The 18,023-nt window shown below is 39.4% G+C and overlaps 1 protein-coding gene across 2 annotated transcripts in view; it reads left to right on the top strand.

Moving 5' to 3' along the window:
* The first annotated feature begins 1,411 nt into the window (after positions 1-1,411).
* LOC103381653 (ankyrin-3) overlaps positions 1,412-18,023 on the top strand; it is a 94,547-nt gene continuing 77,935 nt past the window's right edge. Inside the window, exon 1 of one of the 2 annotated variants that reach the window (XM_025057996.1) lies at positions 1,412-1,705. In XM_025057996.1, the coding sequence (XP_024913764.1) occupies positions 1,670-1,705 (36 nt within the window). In that variant the 5' untranslated portion in view covers positions 1,412-1,669. Of the gene's footprint in view, positions 1,706-8,637; positions 8,884-18,023 lie in introns of those variants that run through there. The other variant, XM_025057993.1, reaches the window with a different exon arrangement.

Genomic DNA, 18,023 nt, shown 5'->3' with positions numbered 1-18,023 from the left:
CATCTTGTGCTGTATCCTTTCTAAACATCCCTAACTGTGGAGATAGACCTTGTTTTGGCTTTTGGGAAGAAAAAAAAAACATTGCTGAGGCGTGAGTCACCTGAGACAATGAGGGTCTGTTAAAGTCATCTTCTTTCTGTGACTGCAGTACAGTCTGGGGGTGAGCTGGACGCACTGACTCTCTTGGCCCTGACCGAGGTGAATCATCTTTTTTTTTTTTTTTTTTTTTTAGCAGTTCCAGCTGAGACTGCTGCTCCACTAGGTGCAATACTTCAGCTGTTCTCATGCTGTGTATGCACTTGTTGAAAGATGACTTGCTCTGTCTCCGCCACGGGAGAAATAAGCCTTTTTGGCCGGCTCACATAATGCGTTATATAATAACCACTTTACATGTCTCTTCCCTCGTGTTTTTTTAAAAAATAATTTCGTTTTTAATTCAGATTGAATTCTGACTACAGATTTAAAGGTCAGTAATCTCGTGCACAGGTGCAGTGACGGGTACATTTTACTTTGTTTTATCTTGTGGATTAGCGAATTGTTGAGGAAAAATTAAATTGGCATGTTCTGAGACAACTAATATTTTTTTAACTATTTAACACTGCCTTCGTGTGGCACAAAATTGCAGGTGCATCTCTAAACAACGAAGGTACAGGTGCCGATGTTTTTGCTAGCATGTCCCGTCAGACTTCCGAGGAAAACAACAAAAACGATACTTTAAAGTAAATATTTTAAAATGTAGTTTTTAAAATCTTGCACATATCTTATTTTGTCTTTAGTAACAAAAATGTTGTCAATAAATTCATCAAAAAACTATCTACCGATGAAAACACCCTTAGCTGCTTTCCTTTTTGCTTTTAAGTGAAAGTAATTTTTTTACATATAACTTATATACTTATATACTTATACGCCGCGTTTTTTAAAATTACAAATCTATTTTATTAAAAGGTTGGTAGACTTTTTAAATGATTTTTGCCATTTTAGTTTCGTTCAGTGTAAGTACTTTAAGAGGATGGTACATAAAAAGGGGGACGTATTAGGATGTGTCAAGATCGGCCATATTTTTTCTTTACATCTTCATCACAGCTGTCTCTGTTCGTTTTGTTCCTAATCACGTTAAGGAACATTTCATTTCCATTTTTGTACTTTTTTTGCAAGGGTGTTACTTTCACGAGTCGACAGTTCAAATATTTTATTAAATTAATAGATTTACTATTAAAATTAAACCTAAAAGCTGCAACTTAGTTTTATCAAACACTAGAAATATTTTGATATTGTCTAAATGACAAATATCAGCTGGTGTACATGTATAATTTAATTTAACCTCCAAAAACGATCAACTATAATAAAAACCAATAAATGTGAATAAACCTCTGTGGAAGTTGAAATAAGACTTATATTGCCCCCTTGTGGTTTTGTATTGGTACTACATCTATCATGGTTTCTGCTGTGTGCAGAGCTAAGGCTGGACACTTTCCCGCTCCACCTGCTCCTGCCACGGGCGGACGCACGGACGTTTTGTCCGGTCTGTGACTCCACGGTTCCTCCAGCTGCTGTCATTCAGAGTCCTGCTGCGAACAAAGATCTCCTGGACGCCTGGCTGAAGGACTACAGACGACTAAACTGAGAGAGTTCCTCCTCAGCTCGTCACCAGATTTACCTGAGATCCAACATGGCTTCTTTCGATCCAGGTGACCATTTAGAGCAGGTACGAGTCATTTTCCTTGCATCTGCAGCAGGAAATAAACCTTTTAACAACTTATTGCCAATGTTTGTGCATGTGTCTGTGTGCTGCTGCTGTTCCATTGGGATTTACAGTCAACCATCAACGCAGTTGGACTTGTTTGTTTACTTTTGAGAGGATCCTGAATGTTGGTTCCGACTTTTCTGTTTCTCACTTTGAGCTAAAATCTAATAGTTTGTTTACAAACTGCTGGTATGCTAAGGTATGTAGACAGACCGCTGTCATTCAGTGATAAGGTGAATGACATGGCATTTTATTGGTTGATGTAGAGGCTGAAATGATTCATTCATTTTAAATCACACAGTGTAATAACCGTGTGTAATGTAGGCTGCTGGCTAAAGTTCTGTCTGTGTATATTATCCCACCGTTCAGTGTAAACCCTGGAAATATCTGTCACCAAAACCAGTTATGACAGCATCTGTTTTGGCACATGATAACATCATAGTAACAGGAGAAAGTCAAAATATACGACATAAACTTTTTATGTAGCAAAGCCTCAACGCTAACTCCAATGGAAACAGACGTTGTTGACAGGTGTGCCATGACACAAACAAATGCAGTTAATTCACAAATGAATTAGTCTCATCACATTCCCAGCAGTCACTGGGCAGAGGCCAGGTTAAACCCTGAACCCCAGTCTTCATTTTAATGATTGGCTGCAGACTCCGTGTCAGCCCCTGCCGTCAGCCTTGGACATTAACAACAGCAGGAGAGTATATGTAGGATCAGGTGTCGTGTGATAACATGTTTATCAGCACTTTACTAGCAATAACGTGTCACAACCAGTCTGCAAATGTCAAGGAACCCGTCTGTCTGCTCACGAGTGCTGGAACACCTAGTCACAGAGACCCAAAAGCCTCAGAGCAAACATCTGACATTACACTGACCAATGACAGGTGTCACTGGCTGATCTCCACTTTACTAACGCAGTGGAGTACACTGTGGTTCCTGGCCAAAGGAACTGAGAATATTTGACAGTACACAATTCTCCGTTCAATAAAAGAACTCTTGGTTAAATGTTGAATGAACTTTTGCAGGACATAGAGTAGAAAATGTCCATCTTGGCCACTGCACTATATAAACAACAGCTATTTCCCAGATATGCACATTACTAAGAAGGAGGTAAAGATAAAAATTAGCTAATCGTGAGCCAGTATCGTTTGAAGAAAACTTAAATAGCTGCAAATATCTAAATCTGATAAGAAAAGCTTATAGTATTACCTAAAGATAACTTAAGAAAGAATAGAAATGTTTACATAATATAAAGCAAAATGCTAACAATTGAAATTAGGAAAACAATCAAAATTTTCAAAAGTCAGTCCAAACATTTAGTTCAATATACGCAAACCAAATTGTTCCACAGCAAACAGTGCAGCCGGGACTGTGCAGGGACTATTGAACTCTCAAAATGTTGTTACCAGTGCTTTGTAACATAAACATCAAAACAAGACAGGCCCTTGTAAGACCTTACTGTGGATGTTGGAGTTAGTCATTGAGACGGAGCTGTGTATGATGTGTTATAGTGGCCATCGCAAACCTCCTTTGAAGTATTATAGAAGTTAGCCCTGGTGTAGACTGACTTAGTTCATGTTGAATAACACTTGTAATGATATTTTGAGCTCTTTGTTTTCAACTATTAAATTTCAGGTTTGTCAGGTTTGTTAATGTGGCATAGAATCCTGGTGACCTAACAAGTAGAGTACTTCAATTTTTTTTCTTCTTTTGTTAAACCTCATATAGAAGTGACAGGAAACATGAAATGACGGACGTCCGTCCTTCTTTTCACCGTGACTCTGTCTCTCGTTTTGTGTCTGTGCGCCTGTCTGTCTGTGGTTCCTCCCTTCTGGGCATTAATGGTTGACCAAAGATTGCGGTGGGAAATGGCAGGCGGTCTTGGCCTCTCTGTTTTTGTAGTAGTAACTGCCTGTTGTTAGGACGTTGTGCTGGTGGTTTGTTGTGGCCAAGCAAACACAGCCAGGCTCCTCCCAAGTCCTGGTCCAGAGTCAATGGGCATCTGCTGGGTCTAAACCTCCCAGTGTTTGTCAGGAAGAAGCTCATTATTATACTGCTGTAAACATGTGTGTCTTGCAGTGGGCCATTTGTGAGCAGTTGTGTATCTGTTTCCATGTTTATTCTGGGATGTCAAAACAAATATTTACCTTTTGGTCTTATCTGTTCTTGTCCAGCTGTGTCTTTACTGTATGACTCCTTAACGTGTCCCCCTGTGTAAGGTAATAATGTTACACATGTTATCGCATTATAAACGTGTTGAACCTGTCATGTCTCATTAACATCTCTAATTTCAAATAGATAGAGATTAATGAGTTTTACAGTCAAGACATTTTCTTTCATTTATCTGCCATTTATCAGGTTGATGTTAGTGCTAAGGCTGTTAGTGGACCAGTACTGTTTGGTCCTTCAACATTTGTTCCTCAAAGTAAAAGGAACATTTGTAAAACATGCATTTGGTTAAATGCATTATTTAGACCTGTTCTATTCTATTGTATTCTATTCTGTTCTGTTCTATTCTGAAGTGTTGAACCGTCAATGCATGATTGTTTGGTTTTGGTGGAGTAACATTCTACCTCATGGTCGTCTGTCATGCAGTGTTGTCTCGTGTATTGACAGAGTGGTAAAAAGGATTTTCCTGGCTCCTAACGATCAAAGGCTCAAGTATCTGTCTAAGTCTTATGTAACGTTTCCTGTGGACTTCGTCTTATCTCTGTGGGTTTTGGATAATCTCCAGGTTTGCACCAGACCTTAGTTTTCAAACAGTCTTCAAAAACCTTGACAGCATTCCAGAATTTTCCACGTTTTAATCATTGATAATTCCTGTAAGACATTAGGCCGAAAGGTCACAAAAGAAGGTGGAGGAGCAGGAGGAGGGCTTCTTCTTGTTTCGGACTTGTTTAGACCTGACACACTTGTGTCATCCTTTCTGGGAAATAAAAATAAACACATTCTGAAATTAACAGTTACATTTAATCACAAATGAAAGCAGTGGAGGATTAGAAAAAAATAAAACAGTAAAAGTCTAACTTGACAAATTCAAATGAACCTTTATTTCTAAAATGGTTGCTTTCACACTCAAAATGAAAACAATGAAAAAGTAAACCAAACCGAACCAGACTGGCTTCACGCTGCGGGAACAAAAGCACACTGAAGGAGTGTATGAATGTATCAATGAGCAGCAGTGTAATGACAAAGAATACACACTGGAGCAGAACATACAGGGTGGTAGCACAGGCTGACACTGTAGTCTGCTCTGGTTCTACAGTAGACAGTATCAGTGTGAATAGTCTCGGAACAGATCAGCTGACTCTTCTGTCCTGAGTGAAGTTGGCTCAGCGTTTCAATATACATTACTGTGGAACGTTCTCTTTACCCCATGTATGAACACCAGACATTAAAAGTACAACTGTACCAGTTACAGCAGTGTAACATACTACTTACATTTCAATAATTAGTAAATGCTATTTATTTATTTATTTATTACCAGGTGTTTATCTTTGTATTTAAAAAAAAAAACAGATTAGCGCTGATGTGCACCAAATGGAAACATGAGGCAACCTTTGCTAACTGGTGATTGAGGCATGCCAAAAACAATGTGACCTCACCAGTCCCCCACCTCTCTGGGTGAAATTAAAAACAGTGAGGTCATCAAGATTTGGTTGTGGAGTGGACCTGATGTTGCCGGACCACAGAAGTGACAAAGACATCATGTCGTGTTCTGGCAGCGGCAGAAAAGTTGGTCTAGATGGTGGACTTGTGGTTGTATCAGGCAGCAGCCGACATGGGTTGGCCATGAGACCATTTTAGGCGTGGAACCGTGTCCTTTTCTCTTTGTGTGAGAGTGCGCCAGTCCACAGACAAAGATGGATTGTAAATCAAGGAAGGATGGAAAGTCTGTCTCTTTGTCACTGCTGCCTGTGTGTCTGCTCTTCTCACTGCTAGTGTGTGTGTGTGTGTGTGTGTGAGAGAGAGAGAGGAGGTTTCTTCTTCTCTGTTCAAATTAACCCTATTCACTTTTAGTGTGACCTTTCATCTGACCCCTATTTGGATTTAGCAGAGAAACTCACTTTTGATTGGCCGTCCAACAGAGCAGAACACTCACAGTTTCCAACTGTAAATACCTTGGATTCTTATTTCCTTCATCAGCTGCTGTCACTGTGTCGGCCTGTGGTGCAGCGTGCACAGATCATTGTTTTGTCTGAGTTGTATGTACAACTGTTCCATTCACAGGATACAGTGGCAGACAGTGGAGCTGTAACAGGGCATGAACCGCCTGTGGAATTACAACAGCTCCACAGAAAACGTTTGTAAGTCAAGACCACCTGGCACTTTTCTCACTAAGTGTAAATGTGGAGGAATCTGTGGATAGGACACTGTGTTCATTGATGATTTAGATTCACTCGACACTTTCACTGTAAACCTGACACCAGCATACGTTAAAAGTACAAACGTGTAACTGTGAGTACCCTTAAAATATACCTTCAAATAAACCTTTGAATATACTCCATACACAAGAGCAGGCAGTTGATGAAGTCAGTGTTAATATTTACACACTTTCATGTACCTCTCAACTAGAGCTGCAATTTACAGCTGGTTTTGTTGTTAATTATTCACAAGTCACATGGTGTAGTCAACCATTTGACTAGTCAGGGTGTTTTTATGATGTGGAAATATTCATGTATCTAAGATAAAGTAAATGAAATAGATGCTACCAGGTGGCTGGTGGAGTGTACGCTACACTTACTGTAAATTGTTTGTTTTTCTCCTTCTGATTCAAAAAGAAGTCAAAACAACCTTCCTGTACTGCAACCTGTAGTACTTACTGTACTGCACTGTAACTCACAGCCGCCTGTTATTTCCAGGTGTTTGCTGCACATGGTTCAAAAGGCTTCTTGTATTATCTTGTGCTGCATCAAATACTTTTGTTAAAGAATAGGGTGCAGTGTACGGGTCATTACTGTAATCAGAGGTAGTAGTGGAAAACAAAGACCACCGTGTGGTGTTGAATCACAGCTCAGCAGGAGACAAGTCAGGTCGTGGTGTGTAGCTGCAGGCACTAGCTTCCTCACTCACATCAGCATCACCTCCAATTATTCAACTTCTCATAACGACATACACCGTCCATTTACGTTGTTCTCTCGCTGCAAGGAAAGAAAACTTCATTTGAGTTTGTGCAGTGGAAGATAATCTGTTTTTTTTACTCGTTCTTTGTGTTTTTCTGTTTGCTGTTGTTCAGTGTAAAATTATACATTGACACCCTCCCTTGTGCAGTGGAGCAACAGCCTGTGAATGCAGAGACTTGAACATTAGCCTTTCACTGGACACTTTTTTTCTGCTTGTTCTTTTATTCATTCGTTCGTTCGTTCATCTTTTGTCACCCAATCCTCATCAGGGTCTCATTGTAGGGCTGAAGCTAGCCTCAGCAGAGCCTTTTAAAGAGACAGCATTTTAAACAGTCAGTCAAACATTTGATCTTTTTGACGTAAGGCAGAAAGAACAACCACTCTCCCAGGGTGCGGCCCCATTTCATATATTGTATTATATATTGTATAGTGTATACAATATATAATGTATAGTGTGTATATATATATATATATATATATATATATAGTATATATATGTATATATATATACATATATATATATACAATATATATGTATATATACAATATATACAATATATATGTATAGTATATATTGTATGTAAGTAATGAAACAAAAAACAAAACTTTCTCTTAGTCAGTCTAACAGAGTTTTGCCTTATACTGAAATGTTGGGTGCTGGTAACAGTCACACAGCAGACAGGCAGACACAGGCCCATTGATTACATAAGTGCAGCTGTTCTGGTGTCTTATCTCCTCTGATCAAATCATGATTCATGATTTGGCAAAGGTGATAATTAGCTTTTATGGCTGGGATTTGAACGCCATGTCTAGTAAAGATTATATTGAGACGTAAATCTTAGCTTAGAAGAAGCACATACTTATTACATAAAATTCACTAAATTAGGTATTAGCAAAACATATTTATATATAAAGCTATGTACAGGTATGGCAAAAATACCCTTTATTCCTTTTAATTTCTATGCACTTTGTTTTCTGTGTGTATTTGTACTGTTTCTAGTGTGTATTTGTACTGTTTCCCTCCATTTTTTCTCCAGAACTGGCCAATACATTATGTACGTTATATAAATGTCAAACAGGACACTTTCAAAATATGACTTTGTCCCACAAGGTAAATGTAATTCAATTGTTGCTACTTTTATTCCAATCAAAGAACTGCTAAATTGAAGAGAACCTCTGTTGACCTTTATTGCTGTACTAGCTAACTTTCGCCGCTAGATGTCAGGCTAAATTCGATCCAGGAAAGGTTAGAGTGGTTGATTTAGTTAGCAGTAAAAAGTAAACAAAGAAAGACTTGTCCATGTACGTTATATAAATGTCTAACAGCTGTATTAGGCAATCAACAGTCCGATTCTCATTAATGGCTTTTTAGTTTTTTGTATAATGGTAAGACTTTTAAATAGAACGCAGGCATTCTCCAAAAAAAAAAAATTAAATAGCAATTTTGGAGGAATTTAATTGGAGAGGGCAGGGGTCTGGGGCTGGGGGGTGAACATAGAGTGTACGTCTGTGCCGATGTGTGTTGATGTGTGTGATAACAACAGTCTGAAGCTGAAAAAGACAAAGACAAAGAGGGAATGTGCGTCCCTCCATCACTCCAGCTGGGCAGTCTGGTCAGCTCCTCTGCTCTCCTCTCCTGTCGTCTCTTGTCCTTTCCTCTCCTCTCTTCTCTTCTCCTCTTTTCTCCTCTCCTCTCCTCTCCTTGTGAACTGGTTGTTTGTGTGTGTGTGTGTGTGTGTGTTCTTGTGGGTGTGAAAGTGGGTGTGAGCAGCTGAGTGAGTCGGTTACCGTGCGCACTGAAGAGTGGCCGCTCCACTCCACTCTCCTCAACACATTCATGGTGGATTAAAAAAAAAAGGAAAATCAAAACTCTCCATTTGGATTCATTACCTGCAGCTGTTTGACACACATACACACACACACAAACGCACAGCTGTTGAAATGAGCGAGGAGGTTAAAGACAAGGCGAATGGGAAGTCGGCTAATCGCAAGAAGAAAGGAAAGAAGGTAATAGAAGCATCAAGCCTGGCACTGGGTTTGTAACAACATGGTGTGGCTGCTCTAGTTGAGCACTGTCTTTGTTCTTCATTCTGTTGCTTCACACCTTCACAGACAGAAGTTCCTTTTCTTCATAGGCAGGAAAATGTGTTGGTTTTAATTGTGTTTTATTTCTTATGGCTCAGGAGTTGTTTGTTTGTGGATCTTGTGGATGACACTGAGCAGCTCTGTTTGTGTTTGCGTGCAGGCATGATGCTGTCAGCCTGTGTTAATTGGTGATGTGGTGATGGGTCTTTATTGTTGCAGAGCAGGGACTCTATGACGGCTAACTGTTGGTATTGTTCCTCAGGAATTTACAGTGAACAGGCTGGTAATTAAGTCTGGAGAAATACATTTATTTTTAAATAACCTGAGCTGATAAATAAATACAACTACATTGATGATGTGTTTTAGATTTCTGTTAGTTATTACAGTTTACTCTTTACATCAAGGGAGTATTCGTTGCAAAGAAAAAGGAATAGTAACACACAGAGTCAGATGGGAGAAATGATGAATGAGGTAAGAGATGACAAAGCAAAAGGGAGAAGTAGGTTCCAGAAAACGATTAAATAAATTAGAAATGTTCTGGAAGTTCTCAGCTGAGAACTCCATGGCTGCTCAGTTGATTCTTATTCAGACTCACTGACTCAGTGTTGATTCAGTGGCTTTTTGTGGAATCAAGCAAATGTCTCCCATCCTTACTGAGCTCTTTTAATAAATAAAGTAGCCTTTCTTGGAATTAGCATATAAATTAGCACTGATAGTTTTACATTAGGCTGCTGGCAGTCTGAGTGGGTGAGAGAGAGAGCAATACAAAGACAGGCAGAGAGAGAGAGAGAGAGACGTGGGATTTACATTGTAAGAATGACATTATTTTAGCAAGGATTTTACTTCTTACTTATTTCATATTTTGTAATAATCTCTGTACAGTTGTTACAGCATATTCCAGTACTGAAACAATCTCAGACTGAGGTTCTAAAACTCTTCTGGGAATCCAAACAGTAGTTTTAAAATTCAGTAACTAACCACTGGATGGACTAGTACTCGGAATCTGAAGCGTATCCATCAAATAAAGTGATTGGATTAATGATTGATTTTATTGACAGCACTCTGGGGTTGCTGACCTTAAGCTGAATATTCAACTATGTAAAGTGGAGAAATACTCACACTGGGAAATTCTCTTTTTGTATTAACAGTATGTTTGTGTGTGTGTATGCATTTTTTACAGTGTCTGTCCTGTTAAAAAGGCTGCTAACTAAGCTAATATTCAGCTATATGTTTAGTCAGCTGGTCTTGATTGTCCCCATGCACACACACACACACACAGATGCACCTCTTTGTTTCTGCTGTGTAACAGGTGCTAAGAGCGCTAGTGCTCTCCCAGTGGACAATAACTGCAGTGTACAAAAGCTTTTTGGCTCAGTGATGTCTTTTACTGTCTGTGTTTTATGGTTTATTTAATGCTGGACAGTTGTGTAAACACACACAGACAGACACAGAGGTGAGGCAGGTGAAAGGATTGGTCCCAGAATGTTGACGCCAGTGCCAAAAAGAGGTTGGCAGGAACAGTGGGAGTGCAGAAAAAAGAAAGGAGAACAAAGAGGAGTTAGAGATTGTTTTGTTCTCTCCACGTTTGTCATGTGTCGTACTGTACCTTAATGTACACTGACTTCTGCCTAATGTCAACTGGGTTTAGCTCCAGGTCTTCTCAGGATCCTCCCAGAATAGGAGATAATAAATAAAGGATTAAATAAAGACTGTGAATGGAAATCCCTGCACAATTAGCTGCTTTTAGCAGCTTCGACCTTTCCTACGTGTCAGGATGTTGTGAGAAAAGCACATCTGGGACCTAAGGGTTCAACAGATGGACGCAACTATGACAACCAGACACCTGCTGGGAGAGGAAAGAAACAAGGGAACCACTTTAAACCTGCCAATGTTGGCCTTTATATTAAATATGGAAGGACTTTACACTACAGTCTTGGTCCTAATCCTAATTCTGAGTCATACTTCTGACTCCTTACAACCAAGTCAGAAGAAGTAGCAGCATAAAACCACAGGGATTGGAAAACCTTCTATATTAGCTGTAGTGAGAATCCACTGAAGGAACTCTGTACTTAGATGTTCAAACTAATTAAGAGCCAATGTAACACAAGTATGTAAGAGTGTGAGTGCATCACTGGTATGTATTGCATTTCACTAAGGCTGTGTAATTGACTCCTATAACTGGGCATCATATTCGGTACCATAGAGCTCAGGAATATACTGTAGAAATGATATAAAATAATGTAAAAAAAAAAATGTTTTTTTATATATGCATATATTTATAATACTGTATATACTGAATATACTTCAATGTATGAATATACTTCAATTCAATGTAAAAGAAATTAAATATATATATACATATACTAATATAGATTAATATTAAGATTAAGATTTATATTAATATATATATACTTAATGTTATTAAACATTACAAAAATGTTATTATTAATGTTATTAAACACTTTAACAAAGTTTGTGACGAATTTGGCAGCTGCTCTGGCATCAGAGCTCGCAGCTTCCCCATGCCGTATGTATGGATGCCAGTCTTCGGTTGAGCACTCGTAACTCGTCTTGCAATAGTTATTTCAAATGCGTATGTGTATATATATATATATATATATACACACATATATATATATGTATATATATATATATATATATATACACACATATATATATATATATATATACACACATATATATATATGTATATATACATATATATATATATACATATATATATATATACATATATATCCCAAATACAGTAGGAAACAAAGTGGACCCATCTGATGGTCGATGCAGCTCATGTGCAGGGAGCATCTACTGTACGTCTTTGTGCTGTTTTAGCTACAGAAGTGGACTATTGCTTATGTAACACAACTGCCCACGTCCAGTCATTTCCATCCCACACCCTCTCCAATGTCAATACTGTTGATGCTTTCAATGGGCACGAAGTGGTAGCTTCAACAAAGTGGTGATTTTAATTAAAACCGAAAAATGTTTTGCGGCCTGATATCATACTTTGTCACTTAAATATCAGACTGTAATAGTTTAGTCTTTGTGACATGAAAACAGTTTTTCCTGAGCTGCATTATCAGGAACTCAGGAGATTTTGGAGAAACCACTGTAACCAGACATATTATGACCTACAACCTACTTAAGAACTTTGAAAATGATTGTTTTTAATTGTCGGGTTTGAATTTGGCTGGAACAGTAAATCATTGGGTTTTTGCATCCACACTAAAGTACTTTCCTTTTCATATGTGGGGAGGGGGATTATTTACACATTTTCAAACTAGGTGTCCTCATCTTCTAGATTGAGTCACAACAGTCACTCTACACTGGGGTGTAACCCCCAGTGGGAATGTGTGGTGCACAACATTTTGTGAGCACACTTCCAGTCCTCGGAGAAACCTGAGAACACGTCTGCCATTAATAGAAGTTATGCACAAGGGTTTGATCATGTTATACTATGAATTGCATGCTTCACGCCCTTCCCTGGAAGCAGGAAGTGTTGGCTTCAGAGTGAAACATTAACTGAGGAGATAATCATTATGAAATTCTGCAGGCATTCTCAGAAAGTCACAGCCCTGGCTTTAGAAAAGCAATTTAAAACCACTTTGAATTATCAGAATATGCTGCCTTGTTAATAATGTGGTGCACTACTAATACCAAATACTCCTGTAGTACCGGTGCCTCTGGTACTAGTGTTGGCACTACATGTTGATACAAAACAAAAACAACAACAAATGTGTTTCCATCATGACCCAAGTGCTCAGTGCAGTTGGTGGACCAGCTCCACTGCCTTAACCACTAACCCACCACTGCCCCTTAAATTTGTGTGGCCACGCTACCTATACGAAGAGATCAGCTTAACTGCTCTAGATGACAGTGAAAGGTCAAGTGCCCTAACTGAAAGACTCATTCTTTCTCTGTGCATTTAATAGTAGACTGCTGAGTCAGCTGAGTGCCTTTAGCTCTAATTAACTTAAGGATAAAAACCCTAACCAAAGTGAAATTAAAGAGTGTATTTGGCATGGACTCAGAGACCTAGAGTTCATTGATTCATTTCAGTATCTTAGACCGCTGAAATGAAACTGTAACACTCAGCATAAAAATACACAATACTACAGGTTTTTCTCATTTATCACACACTGACTCAACCCTCTCACCAATTTATTTTCCTGTTTTCTGCAATATTCTAGTCCTATACAATATGCAGTAATAAGGCTGATGATATTTCTTACGTTTACCAGTGCGGCCCCTCAGAGCCAACATATTGTATTTTTGCTGAGGCAGCCGTGGAGCAGAATGCGGTGTTTGGCTGTGTTTCTCGCTCTTCACAGGAACAGGATGATGCTCTGCTCTGTAAGCGTGGCTCCTAGAGGGGGGTTTGCTGGAGAAACAAAGAGCGATGCTACTACTTCTTGGCCTGGACACAGTGGTACGTGTTAGAATGTTCACTGCAGCATTAGCTTTATTCACACGATGAAGTTGAGGCAGGACCAAGGGTCACAGGGTCGTTTTTCAAATGGGATTCAGCTGTACTTCTGTAGACCACAGTCTGAACATAGACCAATGCAGTGGTGAACGTCACTGTTAGCTTCAATCATAAGGCCAATATCTTAATTACTAAAGTGTAAAAATTCTCAGAGACCTTTCAGTTCCTGCTGCTCACAGTTACTGTGGTCTAACAGCAGGACTCAGAGAGTGAGGGTCTGACACAGTCTAATGTCCAAAGTGTGAAGTCCAGGAACTGAGCTCGGGTGAAGGTGTCACACGATTAATGTGAGTGTAGCCATGACAACAGCCTCCTGAAGATGATGATGTCACAGCATTAGGGGAACCGTTTATCCTCTCTCCTTCACATTAGTCACTGTGCATTATTCATTCATTTCCCCTCACTTAGCTTTTTTCTCTCCTCTACTCTTGTCATGACATTGTGACAGTTCATCTGTCAGACTGGTGGTCTTGGTTGGTGACATATCTGCTGGTTTTTGAATTTCACAAGTGTCATTTCTAGCAGCAGTTGTTTTGTTTTTGGCTCATATTTTTTATCTTCAGGGGTTGAGTTCACGTGTTTTCTGATAGTCAAAAAAAAAAAAAATTCTCAAGATTTTGTGCAACCCAAATTAATGAATCCCAAATCTACCCTCCAAAAGATTTGTTATCTACACACAAAAGATAATCAAAGGTAATCCATGACTGGCTGATTTGTACCTCACTTGGTTCTTGTTAGACAGGGCAGCACCTGTATAACATGGTGTGAGGAAGAGGAAGGGGAGGATGAAGAAAGGCAGACAGCAGAGGGGTTTCTGGACTAGATCACTGGGAGGACTGGCAGGCTGCCTGCTGGAAATACCCAGGCTGTTCCTCACACATGCTGAGATGTACGTCATCGTCTTCCGCAGGCGTGTTCCTGTGCATAAGGACTGTTTTTGTTTACAGTCAATTTTGTCACCATCAATCACGTCAGGTTATACCAGCAAAGCTGAAGCTGCGACCAGCAAACGGCCTGATGTCTGCTTTAGCACAGCAGCTTTGTCAGATCAGCATCAAAGAAGCAGGCAGGCCAAATTTTAATTCCACAAGCTTACAATCAGCAGAAAAACAGCACTCAGGTACAATAAAAATATTTTTATTTCACTGCATATTTCAAAAAAGGATTGTCACCTTTCTAACTTTCTAACTACAAACAATTCAGAAAGAAGAGAACAAATGTTCACTAACATATAGAATGCTGGTCGATTTCAAACATTCCTGAATTTCAACTTTTATTATATCATAGCATGACATTCCAAATTGACCCACCTTCTTCAGATCCAGTGTTCATCATCCCCATCCTGATTTATTCTGTGTTTACCACCTCTTTTCTCCATCTTCCTTTGTCACCTGCCAACAGCCACATGGCTGCCACCTGATGCGTTGCCATAACGATGACAGCCTGCCAAAGGTGTCATTGCCAGGTTCATTTACATGGGTCGTACTGAGCATGCCCAGCAGAGTTAGGTCAAGATACCCGTCCAAATGTGGCAGCATCCTGTTGAGTCTGTGTGTGTACAATGCTCAGGGCGAGCCACCAGGGTCTATAATGGAGAGTTCATGTCTAATTAACCCCTCTAATGTCGTGGAGGGTTAGAATTCCTCATGGATCAGCGCTCCAAGAAACACCACAACTTCACATCCACAACACAGACAAAAGGAGAGAGAGATGGGTTCATTAGGACTGGATCGCCACTGATGATCAGGTTGAGGCGTGAAAAGCTTTTTAAATCCGGTGTTACTTTCAGATGATCCCTAAGGAGTTGATTTGAAGTGTGGTAGTTAGTGCAGTTTCTAGGTCTGGTTTCAGCAGAGATGAGCCAAAGAACGTACAGTGGGGAGTTTAATCCATTCCACAATAGCACTCGTATGTCGAGCCACTCGTATCTTGATTGCATTTCCCCCATTAAAAATGACATGAAATTTACACATGCTATATGGATTATTTTAAAGATGCTTTTGAATGTCCGAAATGCATAAATCAGGCCATAATTCTCTCATTTACTACTGTGTAAAAATACAGAAAACAAGCAGTTCTTTAAGCAGAAGAACTAACGACTGTAGCTGCTGTAGATTGAATCACTACAGTTACATTAACCTGTACAGATACATCGTTCCTTTCTTTATTAAATATAAATGCTCAAGTATCAGAGGCCTCTGTGTGAGTGATGTTACATGAATTAAATGTTACATTTATTACCAATAGAAAGTCTAGTTTTGGACACTATACTACAATAAAAAGGCAATTTGTTTAAGGATGTAGGATGTATAACTACATCGTTTTACCATTTTAGTGTCAAGTTTAATATTAAATTAAATAAATGAGTCCCTTCAAGGAGATTTCAAATTCCTGGTTATTGGTGAGACAGGGAAAATGCCTGTATCTGTTACCGTGGAGGGATTTAAGATGTGAGCCGGCGTTGGTGTGATATGGCTGTGGCACGGCATAGGGATACACTGTGCTATTTGTGGCTGGTGTATGTGGTTGCCTAGGAGACAGCTGGCAGCGAGCCAGCAGGAGACCAACAGTGACCTGAGACAGACATTCAGAGAGGAATAAAAAAAAAAAACATGGAATACACAAACTGTATGTCAACAATAGGTTTGTCTCATTCTCTCTCTCTCTCTCTCTCTCTCTCTCTCTCTCTCTCTCCATCTCCCTCCCCCCTCCCCCCGCCCCCCCTCATTCGTGGTCTCAGACTCTTCTTAATAAACCCTCATCAACGTCTTACATTTGACCTGGAAGTTCCTCTGTGATCTATCTAACCCGTACATGTATATTTATTCACATGGTTATTTTTTCTTAGTTTGGCTGAGGTTAGAAATCGGTACATTTCTGGTATAAATCTTTCTTAAACTGTGGCTAATCTTTAGATGTTTGTTTGTTGTTAAGCAGTGGTTTCAGAGGTTTCCTCCTCAAAAATCAGTGTCATCTTCATAATACACACTTTTATTCACCCAGAAAAACATGGACAACTTTTTGTCTCAATGATTGGATTTTCTTTCTGTGGTTCACTGGTTTGGTGGTTGTTACTGTCTAGCCTTGAGGTTGTAGTTTTTTGGTTACTGCTGTTTCTGGACTGTTTATTGTGTAATTGTGTTTTTCATTCCTGTTGTGTTCACACAGTGGCTGTGGTGTGGAGGTGTGTGTTCAGTTAAGGTTTAAAAGCCGCTTCACCCACACTGACAATGATTGGATTAAACTGAGGACACGTCATTATAAACATGCTGCAATAACAACAGTGTCCTTTCACTTCACACTGAGTCACAGACATGACAGTACTGACCTTTTAAAGTTTGTACCGACAAGCCCATGATGTCACCACAGAGCTAACAGTAGTGACAAGTCAGATTTAAGGTGGCATTGAAATGTCCTCAGTCGTCCTCGTGTGGACTGTGCCATCAGGTCTAGTACACTTCTACTTGATGATAAGACAACAGTCCTGACCAACACCTCCCAGGATCTGAGCTCTGATTGGTGTCTGCTTGATCAGTCCTGATGACATGGTGTGGGCTGTATTACCTGTAAAGATCTTTCCTTAAGTTTTGATTTCTTGTTGTCTGCCTTTCAGAGAAATGTGATGGAAGAGTTAGTGCAAATGGATAGATAATACTGTATAATGGTGCCACCTACTGGATGTAAATAGAAGAATTTGAGTCAACTGCTTAGATTGGTCTTTGAGATGATAAATTATACTTTGTGATGCTGCACTATAAAAGCACTATAAAAAGTACTTAGTATTTTGAAGGTCTGGACAAAATACTGAAAAATATTCTGTTATTTCAAACTGGTCAGATTCAAACTATGGATTAAAAATATGACATCATTCAATTTTATTACAAATATTATAGCTAAAAAGAAATCAATCACACAAAAATGATAACATCCATAACCTGGCAGTCTTCCAAACGCCTTTTAGTTTCTGTAATATCTAATCATAGAATCAATATTAAAGTGATGTTTGAATTAAAACATGATTATTTGGTTCTGCTCTGACATTTGAGCAGGGACTAGCGTCAGTGCTAATGGAGCATGGAGGCAGGGCAGACGTTTGAGGCTACCATTATAGCAGTCTTACCCACATGAGCTCAACCCTGTTCCTAATGGACAATAATCTTTTTTATGGACAGTCTGGGCCCGGCCACACCCAAACCTCTCTAATATGATGTATTTCTCCCTCAGGCCATCACAGGTCCTCCGTAGTCATGGTGTGTGGTGCTCCAGGTCTTGGGTACATTCTGCTGTGTCACATCAGTCAGACCTGTGGATTCTATGGATTAGGGATGCTTGTTTTTAATCACCATCACTGTTATTAACCTTGACACATAGTGATTCAGAGGTTAAAGGTCAGAGTGTCTACGTAGTATTTCCTGGCATCTTTACAGTACATGTCCAGACTTTCTGAGCCTAGACAGACACTGAGACCTAAACACTGGTCAGAGTGTAAATGTACAGCATCAGTGATACAAAAAATATGTGCTATATATAGAAGTGCTATATGAATGAATGCATGTGT

The sequence above is a fragment of the Cynoglossus semilaevis genome, chromosome 8, assembly GCF_000523025.1.
Source record: "Cynoglossus semilaevis isolate Cse_v1.0 chromosome 8, Cse_v1.0, whole genome shotgun sequence".
Taxonomy (NCBI): domain Eukaryota; kingdom Metazoa; phylum Chordata; class Actinopteri; order Pleuronectiformes; family Cynoglossidae; genus Cynoglossus; species Cynoglossus semilaevis.
This window is presented reverse-complemented; position numbering and strand designations above follow the sequence as displayed.